General features: G+C 36.4%; 1 protein-coding gene across 6 annotated transcripts in view; it reads right to left on the bottom strand.

Annotated features, from left to right (window-relative positions):
- The window catches only part of FOXJ3 (forkhead box J3), a 140560-nt gene that overhangs the window by 6138 nt on the left and 111071 nt on the right, over positions 1-23351 (bottom strand). For all 6 annotated transcript variants that reach the window (XM_070468339.1, XM_020914811.2, XM_070468341.1 and 3 more), the window contains 5 exons: positions 16720-16848; positions 13260-13434; positions 10702-11127; positions 9362-9463; positions 8818-9009 (listed from right to left, as the gene is read on the bottom strand). In XM_070468339.1, the coding sequence (XP_070324440.1) occupies positions 8818-9009; positions 9362-9463; positions 10702-11127; positions 13260-13434; positions 16720-16848 (1024 nt within the window). The remainder of the gene's footprint in view (positions 1-8817; positions 9010-9361; positions 9464-10701; positions 11128-13259; positions 13435-16719; positions 16849-23351) is intronic.

Raw genomic sequence — 23351 nt, 5'->3', positions numbered from 1 at the left:
GTGGAGTATCACATTAAGAACAGCACCACTAGAGGACTTAAACATTACTGGACAAGACAAACTGTAAATACAGGTAAAACAATTCAGGAGTAAGAGGCAATACACTGGTGTGTTACAACATCCTTTACTTCTTCCCCCTTCCACATGAACACATTATAACACTAATTTCTGGCATCTCTAAGAAGCCCAAAGAGGTATTTATCAAAAGGAGAGTCTTGAAAACATACAGGACAGGAAGAGTTTGAACGATATGGAGAGGCTATATTCTGGGAGTCAAGATCTCTATCCAAATGAACTTTGCCATCTTAGGCAAATCACTTTCTCTCTTCTGAATCACAGTTTCCTTACTTGTTAAATAAAAGGATAAAAATAACAGCTCTCTGAAGTCCCCTCTTACACTACATTTCTAAGAAAATGTGGTAAAGAATTATTGGGGGATAGAGATGAGAGAAATGAGATATCTGAATAAACGTGAAATAAAGAGGGATGCAAGGAGGAGAATAAAAGAATGACACAAAATGGCTAGGACTTAAAACAGAAAGCAGCAGGCAGGCATGTAAAAAAAAAACAAAAAACTGAGTGTCTGCTGAACAGACATCAACAGCCAAGAGGTGACAGATACTTAACACCAGAGTTGATCAACATGGCTTACCAGGCCAGGGCTGGCTAAAGTTCTTTTGACTCAGAAGGGAAAGTCTAAAGTTCGAAGACAAACACTATGGGAAAACTATCGGTCTTCTGCGTCTGGCAGGCTGTGAATGGAGTAGCACTGAGAATCAAGAAGGAATTGGGGGACCCTAGCAAGAAGGGAAGTGCTGAGAATAAAAATGAAAGATGGCAGGAAAAAATTAAGAAAATCATAGCCACAGGACTGGAAAAGATCAGTTTTCATTTCAATTCCAAAGAAGGGCAATGCCAAAGAATATCCAAACTACCACACAATTGTACTTATCTCACATGCTAGCAAGGTAATGCTCAAAATCCTTCAAGCTAGGCTTCAACAGTACATGAACCAAGAACTTCCAGTTGTACAAGCTGGATTAGGAAAGGCAGAGGAACCAGAGATCAAATTGCCAACATCCGCTGGGTCACAGAAAAGGCAAGAGAATTCCAAAAAAATATCTATTTCTGCTTCATTGACTATATGGATCACAACAAACTGTGGAAAGTTCTTCCACCTCACCTGCCTCCTGAGAAACCTGCATGCAGGCCAAGAAGTAACAGAACCAGAAACGGAACTGGTTCAAATAGAGAAAGGGGTATATCATGTCAAGGCTGTATGTTGTCATCCTGCTTATTTAACTTATATGCAGAGTATAACATGCACAATGTTGAGCTAGATGAAACACAAGCTGGAATCAAGACTGCCGGGAGAAATATCAATAACCTCAGATAAGCAGATGACACCATCCTTATGGTAGAAAGTGAATAGGAACTAAAGAGCCTCTCGATGAAGGTGAAAGAGGAAAGTGAAAAAGTTGACTTAAAACTCAGCATTCAAAAATCTAAGATCATGGCATCCAGTCCCATCACTTCATGGCAAATAGATGGGGAAACAGTGGAAACAGTGACAGACTTTATTTTCTTGGGCTCCCAAATCACTGCAGATGGTGACTGCAGCCATGAAATTAAAAGATTCTCTTTGGAAGAAAAGCTATGACCAACCTAGACAGCATATTAAGAAGCAGAGACATTACTTTGTCAACAAAGATCCGTCTAGTCAAGGCTATGGTTTTTCCAGTAGTCATGTACGGATTTAAGAGTTGGACACATTTCTAAACAACTCCCTAAAGAAAGCTGAGCGCCAAAGAATTGATGCTTTTGAACTGTGGTGCTGGAAAAGACTCTTTAGAGTCCCTTGGACTGTAAGGAGATCAAACCAGTCAATCCTAAAGGAAATCAATCTTGGGTGTTCACTGGAAGGACTGATGCTGAAGTTTCAATACTCTGGCCACCTGATGCAAACAGCCCACTCAAAGACCCTGAGACTGGAAAAGATTGAGGGCAGGAGGAGAAAGGGGTGACAGAGGGCGAGATGGTTGGATGGCATCATTGACTCAATGGACATATGAGTCTGAGCAAACTCCGGGAGATAGTGAAGGACAGGAAGTCTGGTGTCCCACAGTCCATGGGGCTGTGAAGAGTCAGACACGACTGAGCAACAACAAAAACCAGAACACAATGGTAAAGATCAAGGATCAAAAAGAAATGACCACAGAAGTCTAGGAACAAAGGGCTTTAAGAAAATAATCCAGGATCTCAGTCTAGAGAGAATCCATAAGAGATGCCTGGCCACTCTGGCAGGACAGCAGAGGATGGGACTTAAGAAGGCCTGAGCAGGCAGAGGAAAACAATCAGCAGGCTTGAAGAGAGGACAGGACAATGAAAATTACTGAGACAGACTAACAGAAAGAAAAACTACCGAAGAAAAGCAGACAGAGCCTAAGGGACCTGTCAGACACTAGCAAGCAGCCCAATTATGCATGCTGGGAGTTCCTGAAAAAAGAAAGAAAAGGGGGTAGAAAGACTATCTGAACACATAATAGGTGAAAACCTTCCAAATCTGATGGAAGACAGGACTATAAACATCCAGGAAGCTCAATGAACTCCAAGTAAGATGAAGTCAGAGGAACCCACACCAAGACACATTACAAGTATATTTTCAAAAGACAAAGATAAAGAGAGAATTTTGAAAGCAGTAAGAAAGAAGTGACTTGTCACATACAAGGGATCCTCAATTAAGACAATAAGCAGATTTCTCATCAGAAATTTCAGAGGCCAGAAGGTCAATCTATTCAAAGTGCTGAGAGAGAGAGAGGAAACAAAAAAAACCTGTCAACAAAGAATCCTACAGTTGGCAAAAGTGTCCTTTCAAGAGTGAGGCAGAAATTAAGACATTCCCAGATGAGTAAAAGCTAAGGCAGTTTGTTCCTGTTAGACCTGTCCTGGAAGATAATGGTCAAGAGAGTCTTGTAGGAAGAAATCAAAGGACACCAGATAGTAACTTAAAGTCATAAGAAAAAATAAAGATCTCAATAAAGGTAAATACATGGGCAATTATGGAGATAGCATTATCATAACAATGATTTTTTAACTCTACTTTTTGTTCTATATATGATTTAACATGCTAATATGTTTTCTAAAAGCTATTAGTATAAAAGTTCATATTACTGTAACTTTGGCTTGCAGCTTCACATGTTTTATACATAATTTAAGAGACTAACACATTAAAAATAATTATCAGTGTATGTTTTGGGCACACAATGTAGAATCATGTAATTCTGAGATCTCGAAAACCAACAGAGGAAGAGGTGAAAATGAAAAGAAACAGAGCTTTCATATGCTATAGAAGTTACACTGATATAAATTCAAATTAGTGTATTGTAATTTTAGAATGTTAAACTCAATTGCCATGGTAACCACAAAGAAACAGCTACAGAACATATACACAAAGAAATGAGAAAGGAATTTAAATATTTCACTACAAAAAATCAACTAAACACAAAAGACGACAGTAATGCAGGAAATAAGGGACAAAAAAAGCCACAAGGAATAGGAAAGAAATAGTAAAACATAAAAGTCACTTCTTACCAATAATTCTTTTAAATATAAATGGATCAAACTTATCAAAAGATGGAGATTGGCAGAATGGATAAGAACACATGATCCAACCATATGCTGACTATAAGAGACTCACTTGAGATGCAAAGACACAAACAGATTGAAAGTGAAAGGATGAAAAGATATTCCATGCAAATAGCAACCAAAGGAGAGCAGAGATTGCTGTACTAATAACAGACAAAAGACTTTAAACCAAAAAAGGTTATAAGAGACATCTTGTAAAGTCTTACTCCCTGTAAAGGATATTATATATCAACAAAAGGTGCAATATAGCAAGAAGACAGAACAATTATAAACATTTATAATTGCTTATGCACATTTATGCACCTAATAATAGATTGCAAAAATCACGAAGCAAAAACGGAATTGAAAAGAGAAATAAACAGCTCTACAATTATAGTTGGAGACTTAAATACCCATTATTTCAATAATGGATAGAACAACCAGACAGAAGATAAGCAGACAGAGGATTTAACGTGATAAACCAACTAGATCTAATAGATATATATAGAACATTCTACCCAACAATAACAGCATAAACATTCTTCTCAAGTGCATCAGATATTTTCCAGAGTAAACCATGTTAGGCTACAAATCAAGTCTCAACAGATTTCTAAAAAATATTTATTTATTTGAATGAACTGGGTCTTAGCTATTGCATGGAAGACCTTCAATCCTAGCTGTGGCATACAGGTTCCCTGACCAAGGATTCAGCTTGGGCCCTCTGTATACGGTGCGTGGAGTCTTAGCCACTAGACCACCAGGGAAGTCCTTCAGTAGATTTTAAATGATAAATACCATACAAAGTGTCTTCTCTGACCACAGTGGGACAAATAAATCAAAAAAAGAAGTAAAACAGGAAAATTATCAGATTTGTGGAAATTAACACACTTAACACAATGGATTATAAAGAAGTCGCAAGGGAAATCAGAACATATTTAAGAGATAATACAAACAAAAACAGAACATACCAAAACCTATAGGAAACTGCAATAGCAGTTTTGAGACAGAAATTTATAGCTATAAAGACTTACATTAAAAAACAGACCTACAAAAAGAAGACACCAAACCCAAGCCAGCAGACAGGAAGAAGTAGTACAGCTTAGAGCAGAGATAAATGAAATAGAGAACAGTAAAACATTACAGGAAAATCTGTAATATCAGAAGTTGGTTCTTCAGAAAAAAACAAAGCTGACAGCGCTTTAACTAAATAGACTAAGAAAGACAGATCCAAATTACTAACATGAGAACTCAAAATAGTAACATTACTACTGATTCTACAGAAATAAAAAGAATGAGAACTCTTTGAATAACTGTATACCAACAAACTGGACACTCTAGATGAAACAGACAAATTACTAGAAACACAAAATCAACAAAAACTGAATAATGAAAAAAGAAGAAACCTGAACAGACCTATAATGAGTAAGAAGATTCAATATAAAAAAAAAAAAAAAAACCTGTACAAAGAAAATCCCAGGATCTGATGGCTTCATGGGTGAATTCTACCACATATTTGAAGAACTAAAACTTACCAGTTTTATAACCAAATTAACAGAATGAAGGGGGGGAAACCCACACAATCATCTGAACTGATGCAGAAAAAGATTTGACAAAAGTCAACACCTTTCATGATAAAAGTGTGAAGGTGTCAGTTGCTCAGTTGTGTCTGACTCTTTGAAACCCCATGAGATGTAGTCTGCCAGGCTCCTCTTTACATGGAATTCTCCAGGCAAGGATACTAGAGTGGGTAGTCATTCCCTTCTCCATAGGATCTTCCCAATCTAGGGATCAAACCCACATCTCCTGCATTGCAGGGAGATTCTTTATGGTCCGAGCCACGAGGGAAGCCGTTTCATGATAAAAACATTCAACAAATTAGGAACAGAAAGAAATCACTTCAACATAATAAAAGCCATGTATGAAAATCCCACAACAAACATCATATTCAATAGTAGAAGACTGAAAGGTTTTCCGCTACGCTTAAGACCAAAGCAAAGATGTCCACTTTCACCACTTCTATTCAACACAGTCCTGGACATCCCAGCCAGAGTAATTAGGTAAGAAAGAGAAACAAAGGGCATCCAACTGGAAAAGGAAGTAAATTCATCTCTGTTCACAGATATAATTTCACATGTAAAAATCCCTAAAGATTACACACAAAAAACTGTTATAAGAAATGAATTCAGCAAAGTAGCAGGATACAAAGTCAACATGAAAAATTCAATCACATTCCTATATATGAACAATCTGAAAAGGAAATAACAAAAAATCCCATTTTCAGTGACATCAAAAAGAATAAAATACTTAGGAATAAATTAACTTACTTACAGAGATTAAAAACTTGTACAATGAAAACTACAACACACTGATGAAAAAAATTAAAGATGACATAGACACACATGTCATGTTCATGGACTTCAAGACTTAATATGTCAAAGCAAGCTACAGATTCAATGTAATCCATATAAAACAATCTCAATGACCTTTGTAGAAACAGAAAACCCCATCCTAAAATTCATATGCAATCTCAAGAGACCCTGAACAGTCAAAACTACCCAGAAAAAGAATAAAGCTGGTGGACTACACTTCTTTTTTGTTTTTGAGCTTTTTATTTTGTATTGCAGTACAGCTGATTAATAATGTTGTGATAGTTTCAGGGGAACAGTGAAGGGACTCAGACATAATCATACATGTATCCATTCTCCCCTGAACTCCCCTCCCATCCAGGCTGCCACATAACATTGAGCAGAGTTCCACCACACTTCTTATTTCAAAACTTACTACAAAGATACCATAGTTGGACAATGTACTGGCATAAAGACCAATGAAACAGAATAAAAAATCCAGCAACACATATATATATAGTCGAATGATTTCTAACAAGCTGTTCAAGACCATTCAATGGGGCAAAAGACAGTCTTTTCAACAAATGGTAACAGGAAAACTAGATACACACACACAGGAAAGAATGAAATTGGACTGCTATATAACACCATATACAAAAATTCACTCAAAATGGTTAGACTTATATGTAAGACCTAAAATTTTAAAATTCTTAGAAGAAAATAGAGCTTCATGACATTGAATTTGACAATGATTTCTTGGATATTATACTGAAGGTATACAGAACAAAAGAAAAATAAACAACACTAACAACACAGTAAAAAAGAAAACAAAAGAATGGGAGAAAATATATATAAATCTTATAATTCATAAGGAGTTAATATTCACAAATAAGGAGAATTCCTAAAACTCAGCAACAAAAAAACAAACCTGATCAAAAAATGGGCAAAGAACATTTCCCAAAGATTAAAAAAAAAGGCCAATAAGATGAAAAGATACTCAACATCATTAATCATACAAATCAAAACTATAATGAGACTCTACTGCACACCCACTGAAATAGCTACTATTAAAAAAAGAGAAAATAACAAATGCTGGCAAGGATGTAGAGGAATTAGAGCCTTTATGACTGTTGGTGGGAATGTAAAATGGTACAGTTGCTATGAAAAACAGTATGATGGTTTCTCAGAAATGAAACATAAGAATTAGCATAGGATCCAGCAATTCCACTTCTGAGTATATACCCAAAATAACTGAAAGCAGGGCCTAGAAAATATTTGTACTTTCACGTTCACACAACCTTTTTTACAATAGCTAAAACACAGAAGCAACCCAAGTGTTTATTAACAGATGAACAGATAAATGTGATGTGTATAGATACATAAAACCACCATATGACCTAGCAGGCACACTCATAGGCATATACCCTGAGGAAGCCAAAACTGAAAAAGACACATATACCGCAATGTTCAATGCAGCACTATTTACAACAGCTAGAACATGGAAGCAATCTAGACAGATGAATGGATAAAGAAGTTGTGGTACATATACATGATGGAATATTACTCAGCCATAAAAAGGAACACATCTGAGTCAGTTCTGATGAGGTGGATGAACCTAGAACCTATTATACAGAGTGAAGTAAGTCAGAAAGAGAAAGATAAGTGTCATATACTAACGCATATATATGTAATCTAGAAAAATGGTACCGAAGAATTTATTTACAGGAAAACAATGGAGAAACAGACATAAAGAACAGACTTCTGCACATGGGGAGAGGAAAGGAGAGGAGGATACGTATGGAGAAAGTAACATGGAAACTTATATTATCATATGTAAATTAGATAGCCAATGGGAATTTGCCTATGTCTTAGGAAACTCAAACAGGGGCTCTTTATCAACCTAGAGGGGTGGGATGGAGAGGGAGATGGGGTGGGAGGGTGGTTGAAGAGGGAGGGCATATATGTATGTCTATGGCTGATTCATGTTGAGGTTTGACAGGAAACAACAAAATTCTGTAAATTAATTACCCTTCAATTAAAAAATAAACTAAACAAAAAAAGACACAGAAATGAAGATTCACAAAAAGGACTAGGGATCTAGAGCATATGGAAAGATCAAGTATGTGAAATAAGCTAGGATAACAACTGAATGAAGCAACTCAGGATAGAAAAAGAGGGCTTTTCAGCATCAAGTTTTAAAACAAGACAATGAACAGGAAAGAAGTCAACTTGGATATAAAAGGCATCAAGAAATTAAAATGAAGAGAGAAAGAACTTGGATATTAAACACAGAATATAAACTTTAGAAAACTGTAGGCACTGCAATCTCACAGAATAAATGAGATGGCTATAAGGGGAAAGAATAAAAGAAGAAAAGTGAGATGAAAAATGCAGAGCACAAATTTTGAGTTCAGAGTAAAACTTAAATGAGACTTTCATTATGTATACTCTTTAAATAAATTAACTTTAATTTTAACATTCTTAGAAGATATGTAAGATGTGTTGATTTTCATTCCAAGTCTATACAAATTTAAACTGTTAACACCTTAAAACTATGTTCTTATCACAATTAAAATGTACATATCCTTAAGACATTTTCTTGATTGGTAACTTGAAAGGTTAAAGATCACAAACAATAAAATAATCAAGTAAATAAAAACATAGTTTCTTTTACCTTACTTTTTCTAAGATATACCTTAAATAAATTACTTGATTTCATTTATTTCTTAGAAATAAAAAGATATAAATGGATCACTTCTATCATTAACAACCTATCAAGCTGCCCTAAATAGTTACTGAATATGAATGAGAAAAAGAGAAAAATTAAAGAAGAAAATTAAAGCCATACCTGTTCCGATGTGTTGGGAAGGTTTTGTTGGATGCATGGCACCATGACAGACATTCTGCTGTACATTACTCTGTGAGTGGATAAGGCCAGTTTGTGTAAAGAACTGATTAAGAGAAGAACAGAGATCAGCAAATTGAACCTGATCTAAAGACCAGTTCTTGAGATCTGCCTGCCTCATACTCTCCATCAAACCTATGGGAAAAACATTAAAAATACTGTTAGCTTGGTCCTGCAAACATTGCAAAGAAAACAGCAATTTTTTTCCAGCCCTCAAAATTTCCACTGGTAATCTTTTGCTTATGACATTTTCTAAATTATTCAGACTGATTCTTATTTCTCTCAGATCTCTTGTCTGTGACCATTCACTACATCAACTGGCCAAAAGACTTAATTAAGAATTTTACAAAGTGTTGTTTTTAAGCATACTACCAATTGTAAAAGAAACACTATATAAGGAGACACTTATTTCAAAGAAACTTACAGTGTACTCAAAAACACATGATCATGTATATTTGGTTATAAGGCAGAAGGAACCAATACTCACCTTGGAACTGTGAGAGGTCTACATCTGACCAATTAACACTGCTGGCAATTCGACAGCTTTCTTTGAGCATATCAAGTGTTGCATACCAATCATTTGAAACACCTATAAGAATAATACTGACAATATTATAAACCTTGGATAGCAAAAGTTTGAGCTAGCCTTATTCCTGGTATTGGCTGATCCCAATCCAGTTTTATAAATGGATTCAAACCCACCATATCCTGTGTTGGGGCAATCTGTTCTGTGAGACAGGCAGGAAAGGTATTATTTCTCTGCACTTTACAAATAAATGAAATTGAACCTAGAGGTGACATAACTTAACAAAGCCACTGTGATTTATCTAAGAATTGAACCCAGCTGTATTCTGCAAAATTCCAAGAGGCCCCATTCACCTTGCAGAAGTCTGTGGCACCCTTTGGAGTTCTGCAATGCAGAGACTGCCTGGTCTGTGAGCAATGTCAGTTAAGCATCTCACCAGAAACCATCAAGACCTATCTTACGAGCAACAGACTTAAAAAAAAAAAATTCAGGGTATGAATCTATCATTCTAAATGAAACACTTGGCAGGAATATGCAAAGAAAGAAAAAGGGGGAACATTCAACAAAGTACAAGACTTGCGTGGTGGCTCAGGCAGTAAAGAATATGCCTGCAGTCCAAGAGATCAGGACTTGATCCCTGGGTTGGGAACATCCCCTGGAGAAGGGAATGGCTACCCACTCCAGTATTCTTGCCTGGAGAATTCCGCAGACAGAGGAACCTGGCAGGCTACAGTCCACAGCATCACAGGGTTGGACATGACTGAGTGACTAAGCAGACACGCCAGACTAGGCATTTTATATTTGTATTTCCAATATGATCCTCATAGAGCACTGTATACCAGTGTTGTTTTATTTTTATAGATAAAAAAAATAACAAGACTAAAAGGGTTACTGCACCAAAGATCTAAGAGTCATAATGAGGACTGAAACGCATAATGAGGATTATTGTCTTTCAGACACAAATCTATACTCTTTCTTCTATACCATACTGAATCACAATAGATTGCAGACAGACTGTGCACTACATTCTTCTTTAAAATGCTCATTTTCCAGAAGGACAAGGAGTTAAAAACCAAAACCTGCAAGGGTTGCTGAGTTTGCTTATGTTATACTAATAAATTGTAATCAAGACAATAATCCAGGTTAATCTATGGATTAAACGATTTACAAACAACTATAGGACTACAGCAAGGAAACATAAAAGAAGACAGATTAGAAGAGTACGGACAGAAAATATATATAAGCCCCAGATAAGAGACTGGAATTCATAGCCAAACACAAGTCAGAAGACAAAAACTTACCAGAATTACAGGATACCTGCTGTGGGGGTGGAGGTGCCTGATGTGTCAACGTCTGATGCGTCTGATGCTGGTGGTTCGGATGGTGCTGTATGTGTTGGTGTGGAGACGGGTGCTGGGGGTGAGGTGACTGGAGCTGGTTGTGTTGCTGTGGGTGTGGTGCTGGGTGCTGGGGACGCTGTGGATGCTGCGGTAAACCATGCGGTCGATGGGACGGATGTGGAGACGGCTGTGTGTGCATCTGGGCATGTGACAGTGAGACCTGTGCAACCGAATTACTGCCCGTGGTGTTGAGGCCACTGCCGTGACTGTTGGTCAGGTTGCTTTGGTTGCTGTGTGGGTGAGAGCTCACTGTACTGCTGGGAGAGTGCTGATAGGAACAAGAAGTGTGGGACTGCTGGGAAGATTCGGAAGGGATGTTCATCAAACCTGAAAACAGAGAAAGCAAGATCACTGATGGTCAGATTTCAGTTGTATTTTATAACAAACATTTGCAAAATCATTTACAGAGTAAAAGTATATGCTGTCAGGAAGCAATTCTAGTTCAGTTTAACAAGTGCTGATAGAATATCCACCATACCCTGGGCTCTGGGGTTACCGAGAAGAAACATCATTCTCTGTCCTCAATAGCTCATGGCTGAGGGGAAGAAACAAACACTTGAGGAGATTATGTCCAACACTGTAAGTACTAAAGCAAAAGTAATCAGAGGGAATACAGAAACTCTGCTTCTTCCCTGTTCTACCTAGGAAGGGGCATCGAAATACAAGGAAGCCTTCTTTGAAAAGGCAATATCTGGGTTGTCTTGAAAGATGTGCTGTGCTGTCCTTAGTCGCTCAGTCACATCAGACTCTACAACCCCATGGACTGCAGCCTGCTAGGCTCCTCTGTCCATGGGGATTCTCCAGGCAAGAATACTGGAGTGGGTTGCCATGCCCTCCTCCAGGGGATCTTCCTAACCCAGGGATCCAGGTCTTCCGCACTGCAGGTGAATTCTTTACCAACTGAACCACCAAGGAAGCCCCTTGAAAGATGACTAAACATTAAGGGAAAAGAGGATGAGGTACTGAGTCACATTCAAGATGGTTCTCTACAGGTCTGAAGACCTTTGGCAAAAGAGTAGAAATAGAGCCCATTTATTTTTGATCTCTTTCTCTTGACTACTCCAAAAACTTTAAGTCCAATATGACAGTTTAAGGGTTAAGATTACATATTTCTTAATGCCAGAAAAGAAAAATTAAAATCTCTGCACTACAATTTATACACCTGGTAACTCTGGAGAGTTATTAACCTCGCCAAGTCACAATCACCTCAATTATAAATAGGGATGACAACGGTATGTGCTTCATAAGAGTTGCTGTGAGGATTACAAGCCACTAAACTGTGTCTATCTCAAGAATGTTCCATAAAAGTAATGAAACAGAACACTAGAGATGGCTGGTTGGTTGGTTGTTTGTTTTGCTTAGTCTTAAGGATTCCAGCCATCTTGGGCTCAAACATGAGAAATTGTTACCACTGATATTTCAAAGCCAGTATTTTTGTACTGAGATCAGCAAAGCTGGATCTGCTTAGCAAAGTCTTATATGGGTGTTTTGTGGGGGTTTTTTGGGCACTTTTATAGAAAGAAAATTTAATATAAAATTTGAGAAAACACGTGACTCTTACTTTAACCAGAAAACTAACTTCCTATACAAACTACTGATACTCATCAATACATGTAATATTTACGTATAACATTAACTTTCATAATATTTGTCAGCGATATGTATTAAAATGTAAAGGAAGGGATTTTTGTTTATTTTGTCTACTGCTGTGAACAGGTATACTCTCTGACCTGGAATATAGTTAACCTGCCAAACAAAGCAATGCTTCGATATTTGAGTTCCTGACAATTTCTGACTAGTGTTCTATGGGAGAATAACAATGAGACATCTTGATTCTATCCTATGACTCTGATTAAAATTAAACCAGCAGCTGACAGGACAGTAATACATAAATGCACCTGAGAAACCCCAACATAAATGCAAAAATCTAGTATGTGGTTGAAATATAATACTGCATCTCAACCAGTATCTCTTTTAGCGTTAAATCTGATTTAAGTATGTTGTACAAAATAATGACTACTAACTACGATGTTTACTTGTATGTGTCACATATGAAATCACAAATTTGGTGCTACCATACTCTAATAGCTATCTCTTTGGTAACAGCAGTCAGTACAGAAAGCAAGGCACATCTATTCTTGTGATGCCACATTTACCACTCGAAACACTTCACATGCTAGACATCACTAACTAATCATGACAGTCTTTCCCACATGCCATATATGCAGTGTCAGAATTCTTTAACACAGTGCTCCAGGATACCAGTAGTAATCAAATGAAGTAGGCATGCATGACGAGACAGATTTCTTATATATACAGACTACAGTAAAGGCATAAAAGGCATTCAATCCTTATCATGATGGTACTGTTCTAAGATTAAGGAAATATAACAGTGTAATCTGAAAATAATTCTTTAAAAAATTTCAATAAACAATTAACAAAAAAGTATTAAAACTCACCTTGTTGACTAAGTGACTGCTCAAAAACTGACTTATAAAGGCTCCGAAATGAGGCACTGAGATCTTCAAAATTATATTCTGAGAAAAGTAATTGTTTGTCTCGTTCTGGAAGGTTGTACTGTGGCTGCTGTTGAGGCGTTAATGACTGAGAAACTGGTTCTGGATGATTTGTCACCTAACAGCAAAAGAAAAAACCTACTAATTTAGTAGCTTTATATCAGAATTGGTTTGTTACATACAATATGTAACTAAAAATACTAGAACTGAAAATAGAACCCAAAGGAATTAACTTCCCTGCCTTTGGCTTTTCTATCATCTATTAAACTGCATACACATAAAGGGCACACCACAAACTGTTAACTTGTCTCTTAAAGAATCACAGAAATCTAATCCAATCTCCACATTTCACAGTAGGAGTTAAGTATTCAAAGAAGTTAAAGGAGCTTCCCAAGGTCATAATAAACGATAAATTAAGCCTGGAACTCTTCCAGTTTCTGTGAAATTTTCATTTCAATTTCCACAGAAGCAATCTCATCTTAAAGACGCTATACTCTGAAACTAACATTTCTCATTTGTTTATTCAATTAACCTTTAAGTACTTATGTACTATGAGTATTGCTGAGTCAGGTTGTATGACACTGCCCAAAGTAACAAGGAACTTCGATACATCTAACTGTTCATTTGTAGGTTAATTTTTCCTTTTTAAATGAAACTTTGGGGAAATGAGAAGTGAAGGATAAAAGACAAAGGAGATGCTGAGAAAAACAGATCAGGGCCTTCAACTCTGAAAGGGAAAAAGAGTACCTTGAACACCTAAGTAAGAATTATCTCTGAAGATAGCACAACTAGAAATAAAATGAATGAAACATGATCAGCAATATCTCTTAAAGATAGTAAGCAGTGACAAACTACCATATGCTTTAGTGTTTTGCGAAATTAAACAAGACATGAGCAGTGACTATAAGTGGGCTTCCCCGGTGGCTCAGATGGTAAAGAATCTGCCTGCAATGCAGGAGACCTGGGTTCGATCCCTGGGTCAGGAAGATCCCCTGGAGAATGGAATGGCTACCCATTCCAGTGTTCTTGTCTGGAGAAATCCCATGGACAGAGGAGCCTGGTGGGCTACATACTGTTTATGAGGTCACAAAGAGTCAGATATGACAGAGCAACTTTCACTTTCAGTGACCATAAGTTTATACAGCCTTTCAAAATGATACTCACAAGGAGTCTACAATGACCTGAAAAAATATGAATTTTTGTGTAGGGCAATGGCTTCACCAACTTGAATTCTAGTGACCTTAAACGTCTTCATACAGGCCATGTAAGCAAATGTCAATGGCAGAATGACCTAGGCCTTTGAAAATACTGTGATTACCCCAGAACAAAGGATGATGAGTGGCCTTACAAGGAGCAAATTATTATCTGGTATTTTTCATCCATTTTCCTACTTGAGGGAAAGCAGTCTCTCTCTCTAACTTACAGGAATCTGCCAAGAGATGGTTTCTCATCTGCCTCCTTGTTTCCAGTTAGGGAGGGGACTTTCTGAGTTACAGCCTTCCGGTACAGCTGCAAGTTGTGTAACAATTTAGGTACAGAATTGAATTTGCTCCTCCACAACAGGCACCCATCGCTTGTGCAGTCTCTCATCTGGCTCCTGTGGTTTAGTGTCATCCTGTGGGACGTCGGGAGCTGACACCACAGTGATCTAGCTTATACAGGATGCATAAGTAGTAAAACTGTCACAATTCATTTAGCCTTACTGTGTCCTTAAAAGCTCAATCCATGGATACGTGATAAGCCCAACCACAAGCTCACACTGTACTGTTGCTTTAGGAGCTCTTAATGACTGACTACCTTGTTAAATGAAGGAGAAAAATAAAAGTAGTCCACAATGTCTAGTTTTTAACAGGGGAATTTAACTCTCTTACATGCACTGGAATAACAGACATGTCTGCTCCCACTTCTGTCACCTGTTTCTGTAAAGGCTTCTTTTTCCTCTTATATTCTATAATTTTGAATTCTGTATTCTTTGATTTCATTTCACAATTTTCTACTCTAATTATTTTAAAACAACTTAAAATTACTAAATCTTTGCTGAGTTTGCTTCAGTGCCCCAACTAGTCCTTTTCTATCATGACTTCATCATTACTGAGTAATTTAATTCACCACCCAATCAGCTAAATATGTAGTTTTTTTTTCAGAAGGGTGCATGAAAACAGGGGTAGGATGGTTTCCAAACTCTGTATTAAAGAATTAATGTCTTTTTTTGACTTCACAACTGAATGAAAATTTGGTGGGCATAATATTTATAATTCCAAATCTATTCCCTCAACACTGTATGAAAGTGTTCCATTATCTTCTGGCATTTAGTATTATGGAAGAAAAGTATGATTTGTGTTTCTCTGAATGCACCCTATTTCTTTTGCTAGAGTTTCTATGATTCTGAAATTTAAAAATTTGTCATGATGTGTCTAGATAGTTTTTTCCGTTTATTTTTCTTAGAGCTCATTAACCCTTTTATTCTTTATTTCTTTTGAAAACTGCTCTGTACCAACTATTTGGGGACACCTATAATTTGCAGTTCTCCATAACTATTGTATTCTTCAACATAACTGTTATTCCTTTATCTGTTTTTTTCTGCATTCTTGAAAAATATTTTTCCCCCAGAGCACTGTTAACAGTTTGTAGTCATCTTTTTTTCCTACATTCAATGTGAATTTTAAAAGTTTTTGTTTCCCTCTTGTTATTTCTTAAATTCAGGTCCCCTCTGTCCCTTTTACTTTTTCCTTGTGTAAGCTTTTACCTATTTACTCATCTTGGAACAGAGAGTGACTTGATGAGATCAAATTTGTACCATGAACAGTGTGGTTGGTGTGTGACTCTCCTGGGTTCCCTTCTGTCTACTGTGGAAGATAGTTGCAAGATGACTTGAAAAGAAGTATCAGATAACAAGGGTCAGCATAGGAGCAAGAAGACTCACACAGGTCCCTTTAGAGCATACCTTTGTTTTCTAGACCCAATCTAAAAATACAAGACTGGTAAGCAACTGGGTACCAGGTCATCCTAACATGTGGGGTTTGTAGAATCCTGTTCTCAGATACACTTCTGGGAAACAAGGTGATATACATATCCTCTAAGCTCTTTTAACCAAGGGCTATAAAATACCATCAAACACAGCTTTCGAAAAGTAAAGTAAAAATTCTTTTCCTATTCCAATTGTTTTTCACTTGGCATGGAACAGATTAAGTAGACCAAAATATATAACATAGTACAACAATATGTTTGTATCTAACTTGCTATGGTATAATAAAAATCTGTTTTACTTATCTAAGCTAATGATCATTAACTGACCAATGAGAAATATACATATTCATTTCTTATTTGCATTTCAATTACATTTGGTTCAGTTTTAAGCACTAAATGAGTACTCAACAAAGGAGTTAACTTCACGAAGACTTACCGGTGTGTAACTATGCACGCTTCCAACACTGTTCAAATTAACGGACGCCAAACTCTGATCTGAGAGACTGTTGTTAAGGCTACTGCGTGGGCTATCACTACCATCCTGATCAGTGTTGTACAATGTTACCTACAATGAAAAGAACAGCAACATTTGAATGAGCAATTCCCACTATAAAAATTACATTTTAAACAACTACAAAAAAACAAGTAACCAGAAATATGGAAGGAAGGCAAAATATTACTGGTCTTTCCTTTGGTGTTTACCTACCCCCAGATCTGTGCTCTACACTCACCAATTCCATGCTCACCACAAAATAATTTACTTTCAAACTGAAGGATATATCCCATTTAGAGGTACATAAATTCAACTTTCTAAATGGTATAATTAGTTCATCAACATTTAATAAGGGGATTATAATAGATTTTTACTGTTAAATATTTCTATAATGCATAAACTTATTTTTACTCGAGCTTCAAGCAAAATTGCTCCTTCCTTCTTTCTAAATCTTAGGCATCAAGAAAAGAATACAAAAACCAGAATTTAGATATCATGGTGTTTACAATATTGAAAACCAGAAACTTAACCATCCAACATATTTGCAGAATCAATAAATATGTGACCTGATTTTAAAGTAATATGCAAACATGTACATTAGACATGAAAGAACTATGTATCAAACTGTTACCGATGGTTAACTGGCAGGTGGCTGGGTATCCCTTAAGACTTTCATCATGGATGGTATATATTTTTACAATGCTTAAGTCTGTATATAATATGCATTATCATTTTAAATTAGAAACAAGAACAAAAATATATTTTTAAAAGAGGAAATTAGCCCAACTATCCTTTAAAGTTCTATTCATCTGCTACGACTTTCCTTTCTATGCTCCTGCTTTTGTGGGAACAATTACTCTTGCACTATCAGGCAGTAACTCCAGCGCCACCTAGGAAGCCCCCATTTGATTTTCTGGTCTAATTAATTTTTGTTAAATGAAAAAAAAATACATGTATTTCTTTGGCTGTGCAGGGTCTCAGCTGCAGTATGTAGGGTCTTCATCTTTAACATGGCATGTGGTATCTAGTTCCCTGATCAGGGACCAAATCTGGGCTCCTGGTATTGGGAGTTCAGAGTCTTAGGCACTGGACCACCAGCGAAGTCCCCAAACTTTTCTCCAACAGTAGACTGTTAGCAACTTGAGTTCCCCCTAAAATAATCATAAGCAGTGCAATGCTTTCTGCTCAGTATACAAATAATAATACTTGCTGAATTTAATGACCAATTGAGCTATCACCACTCTTCTGTCTGTACTAAAAATGGGATCAAGCCCAGTGCTCATTTGTCAAAAGTTGAAAGTGAAGGTCGTTCAGTCATGTCTGACTCTTTGTGACCCCATGGATTGTAACCTGCCAGGTTCCTCTGTCCCTGGAATTCTCCAGGCAAGAATAGTGGAGTGGGTAGCCGTTCCCTTCTCCAGGGGATCTTCCGGACCCAGAGACTGAACTAGGGTCTTCTGCATTGCAGGTGGATTCCTTACAGTTGAGCTACCAGGGAAGCGAGGCATATATGCCTCTATACTTCAGGTAAACCCAAACTGTCTCACCTTCACATCAGCTAGGAATAATTTATGTGTCTATGAACTAATGAAAGTATATAAGGGAAAATGAGAGGAAATAAAACTATGTCAAAGATTTTTCTGGTATTTCCAGTATAAATTTCATTAAAAAAAAAAATGAACCTTACAGGCTCTTAAACAATAAAATATCAACAAATTACAACCATCCTATCTATAGTCATTCTGTTGGCTGCTCATTCTCTCCTGTCATGCTGTTACCTATTACTCAAGTCAGAAATACTCCCCATCATCTTAGACAAATCCTCACAACTAAGGAAGATAATATTGTTACTAAAATGTTAACAGCAAATATACAAATTATAGTTTGTTAATTAAAAAATGGGCATATTCATGGAATCATACTCATGTAATCAACAGCAGTTCTCAAACTCGGATCTTAGAAGCCTTTTACAGTCTTAAAAATTAAGCAGTCAAGAAGTTTTTTGATATATTTATCAATAACTGGCATATCGGAAATTAACAATTTTAAGTATTTATTAATCTAAAAATAACAATCACAAACTCAACCATGTAAGATAAAAAAATTTTCTTTCAATAAATAAGTAAAATTAGAAGGGTGCCACTGTTTTACATTTTTGTAAATCTCAAACTCTGGCTTAATGGGAAAACAGCTAGATTCTCACATCTGCTTCTATGTTTCATTTGTTAAAATTTGTTGTTCAGGTGGAAGGACAGGAAGAAAACCCAGCATCACACACACACACACACACACATATATATATGGAAAAGGGAAGAATATCAGATAATTGTAAATAGTCTTTTTTGATACTACACAAAAATACGACAAGTGGCAATATTTAAAAGATTAGTTGCAATGGAGAATCTGAAACCACATGAATAAATTATCATACTCTTCTGCATTATAATCCACTTTCCACTTTGTATTTTGAATGCATCATTTATGATTTTATAACACTATACATTGATCATTTGAAAAATACTGTTCACTAAGCTTTGCAGATCTTCCAAATACTGACATATTTCATTATACAAAATCAAAACATCACACTTGTTAACATCACCAATAATCTCACTGGAAAAGACTGTGAAGCTATCAGACTCACTGCAGTGGATGTAAGTTTTCCAAACTTATGTGTTTTGCTTAAGAGCTCAAATTTTACCATTGGCTAGAGACTGTTAATTGTTTTCCTTGAAGTGAGAGGTTTATTCATTTTCAAGAAAATATCTGCCAAGTACTCAAATCTGAATATTAGTGCCAGTTGGTCTTTCATGTAAAATCATATCTCCATGAATGGAGCAGCCAGTTCAACACAAATCTTCCTTGAAGCCGCCACACTGTGTTTTACGCATACTTCTCATTTCACTGCACACTCTTAAAAAGATGTGTACTCAAAGGTCACAATTTAATAAAATTATTTTCCCTGCATCATCAAGGATATTCTGAGGTAAAACGTATGTACCCCCCCCTCCCCCGCCCAACAACCTGAAGGGTGTGTGGCTGTGAAGAATGCAGTGAGTACTAGCACAGTCAGTACTGCCTTGACTTGCACTAATGTTTACCTGTATTGCTCCTGCTACAACCGTGAAAACACAAAAACAAAGAAAAAGGCAAATAATATTTTAGTATTATCATGGAATCCCCAAAAGAGTATTGGTTAGTCAGGTGTCCACAGATCACAGAACCACCGACATAGAGCATACTGGCACACCAAAAGACCTGCTCATAAACTCCCCCAATCATCATTCACTGGTCTTTATACATCCACATTATCTCCTGTTATAGGTAACCATTATACAGACAGCTACCATTAATGATTGGTTTCCTACAATGTATGTATCCTTTTCTATCTTTTTGCAGCAAATTCAGCTAAAGGATTACATAAGCTTTGTTTCATACTGCATTAGTATCAGCTCTTAATCTTTATTACTTACTTCATTCCATTTTTTAAATTTGGGATTTTTTTCACACAACTGAGAACTTTATATTAAGGTCTCTGATCCATCTGAAATTGATTTTTGTGAATGAAAAACCTCACTTTAACTACTGATTCAGCATCATGTGTTGAAAGACATTGCTGAACTCTGTTCTACAAGTCTGTCTGTCTATTCTTATGCCAATATTACACTTTCAATTATTATAGCTTTACTCTTGATATCTGGAAGTATAAATCCTCTAACTTCTATCTTTTTCTTCAATATTTTCTCCAATTACTGTTTCCCATTTGGAGTCTATATTTCGAAACTAGCTGTTCATTTTCTACTAAATTCCTTTTCCTAAAAAAAGCATTGTGGAATTTTGACTGGGATATTAAATCTATAGATAAGCTTAGGAAAAACTGACTTCTTTACAATAATCTTCTTTATGAAAACTACATATCTACTAATTCATACCCTTTGTTCTCTTAGGAATTCTTTATAGTTTTTTTTGTGTAGAATTAATCTTGCATTCAATCCTAGCTATCTCAGAGATATTGTGGGCTTGGTTTCAGACCACTGCAATAAAGGAAGTATCAAAATAAAGTGAGTCACACAATTTTTTTGGCTTCCTAGTGCATAAAAAAAATCATGTTTACATTGTACTAAGTCTATGAGGTGTGTTAACAGCATTATGTCTAAAGGAACAATGTACATACCTTAATTTAAAAGTACTTTATTAGCTAAAAAAAAAAAAAACAAACCAGGAACTAACCATCAGCTGACAACACAGTGCTGCCAGAAAACTTCAGTTTATAAAAAGTGCAGTGTCTGGGTAGGGTAATACAGCAAAGCACAATAAAACAGGTATCTCTATACTTAATGTTTTTGAATGCTAATGTAAGCATTATCTTCTAAATATTGTTTTCTGTCTATGGCTAATACAAAAAATATGAATGACTTCCAAAATCCAACACTGATCTAATATTGACAGCTTTGTAAATTCATTTTTTAATTCTAAGAGTTTATCTATAGATTCTTTTGAGTTTTCCATATGAACAATCATGTCATCCGTGAGTGACAGCTTTACTTCTGACTTTGCAAATTTTAAACTTTTCCTCCTTTCATAACTAATTTCTCCTCTCCTTGCCTGAACACTATGATGGTCATGTATTTTATGTGTTACAAATCCATAATTTGTTTTTGGAATCTTTGCCTTACACAGTTATCTCTTAAAAAGATTGACTCCGGGTCATAACTTCAGTTAATACTCTGTGTTATGACTGGAGTCATAATGACTGGACCACCAGGGAGGTCTCCCATCCAGTTTATTTTTCAACTCAAACATAATTTTTATCCCTAAACATAAACTTTATCCCTGAAGATTTTGATTTAGGTTTTAAAATGTCTTCCATGTGTCTATACACATATTCAACCTGAACTTCCATAAAGTATACTTATAATAACAGTTCCCCCTACCTCCTAGCCTCAGGCTTTATTGAGATATAACTGACATACTACATTGTGTAAGTTTAAGGTGTAGTTTGATACATATTGCAAAATCACTACCATCACAGCATTAGCTAGTACTTCCATCACCTCACAGGATCATCATTTCTTTTAATGGCAAGAACATTTAAGATCTAATTTCCCAGAAACTTTTCTGTATATAACAGTGCTGTATTATCATGCATGTAATCACCAAGCTATATATTAGATTCCCAAAACTTAATCATCTTATAACAAAAAACTCCCTATGACCATATCCCCATTTCTCCCCACCCCCTAGGCCCACAGTACCCACCACTCTATTCTGTTTTTCTGAGTTTCACCTTTCAAGATTCCACACATAACTAATATCACCATATAGTATTTGTCTTTCTCTACCTGACTTGTTTCACTTAGCATAAGCCTTCAAGGCCTATCCATTTTGTCATGAATAGCAGGATTTCTGTCTCATGGCTGAGTATTATTCCATTATAAATTACATACCACATTTTCTTTATCCATTCATCTGTTGATGGACACTTAGGTTATTCCATATCTTGGCTCATGTTAACTGTTTTAATGTTCTCTTCTACTAGTTCTATCATATGTGTCATTTCTGGGTCAGTTCTGACTGATAATTCTCATTATGGACTGTTTTCTACTGCTTCTTTGACGGCTTGGTAACTTTTTATTGAATGCTGGACTACTGTGAATTTACATTGTTAAGTGCTATATTTTTATATTCCTATTAATGTTCTTGGGCTTTATTCTGGGACACAGTTAAACTACCTGACAACAGGAAGGAAATACTGTTACATGCTATATCATGGATGATCTTTGAAAATGTGTTTAGTGAAAGAAGCTGGACATAAAAGGCCATATATTCTGCAATTCCACTTATATGAAAGGTCCAGAGTATGCAAATACAGTTTTAGAAAATATATTAATGGTTACCAGGGGATGGAGGAGATGGGAAATCAATGATAAGGGGTATGGAATTTTCTTTTGGTAGTAATGAAAATGTTCTGGAACTAGATGATAATTAATGATTGTACAACCTTGTGGATATACCAAAAAACCACTGACTGTAAACTTCAAAAGGGTGAATTTATGGGCTTTGAATTGTATTTGGAAAAAAAAATTAATTTGAAAAAGGTTATTACTTTAAAACAGTCTGAGCCTTCTGGGTTTTCCTTTTAAAGTGTACAGGACCAGATCAGTATTTTAAACTAGGGCCCATTTTGTTCCACTATGAGGGCAAAAGACTGAATTACAAAGCATCTCACTGTGGTGGGAACAGTAACTACTTTCGGCCCTGTGAATCTCAATGACTGCCGATACCAATCCTTTCAGGTGGTTCTTTCCTCAGTCTCAATAATTACCTTCAAGTACCTAGTTGATAGGGCTTCCCTGGTGGCTCAGACGGCAAAGCATCTGCCTGCAATGCGGGAGACCCAAGTTCAATCCCTGGGTTGGGAAGATCCTCTGGAGAAGGATCCACTCCAACCCACTCCAGTACTCTTGCCTGGAAAATTTCCATGGACCACGGAGCCTGGTAGGCTACAGTCCAGAAGGCTCAAGAGGAACCCTCTATGTAACTCTGTAATTCCTCCTCTGTGCAGCTCTCTCCTC

The sequence above is a fragment of the Odocoileus virginianus genome, chromosome 5 (assembly GCF_023699985.2).
Source record: "Odocoileus virginianus isolate 20LAN1187 ecotype Illinois chromosome 5, Ovbor_1.2, whole genome shotgun sequence".
NCBI classification, from domain to species: Eukaryota; Metazoa; Chordata; class Mammalia; order Artiodactyla; family Cervidae; genus Odocoileus; species Odocoileus virginianus.
Note: the sequence above shows the minus strand (reverse complement) of the source record. Positions and strands in the feature narration are given on the sequence as shown.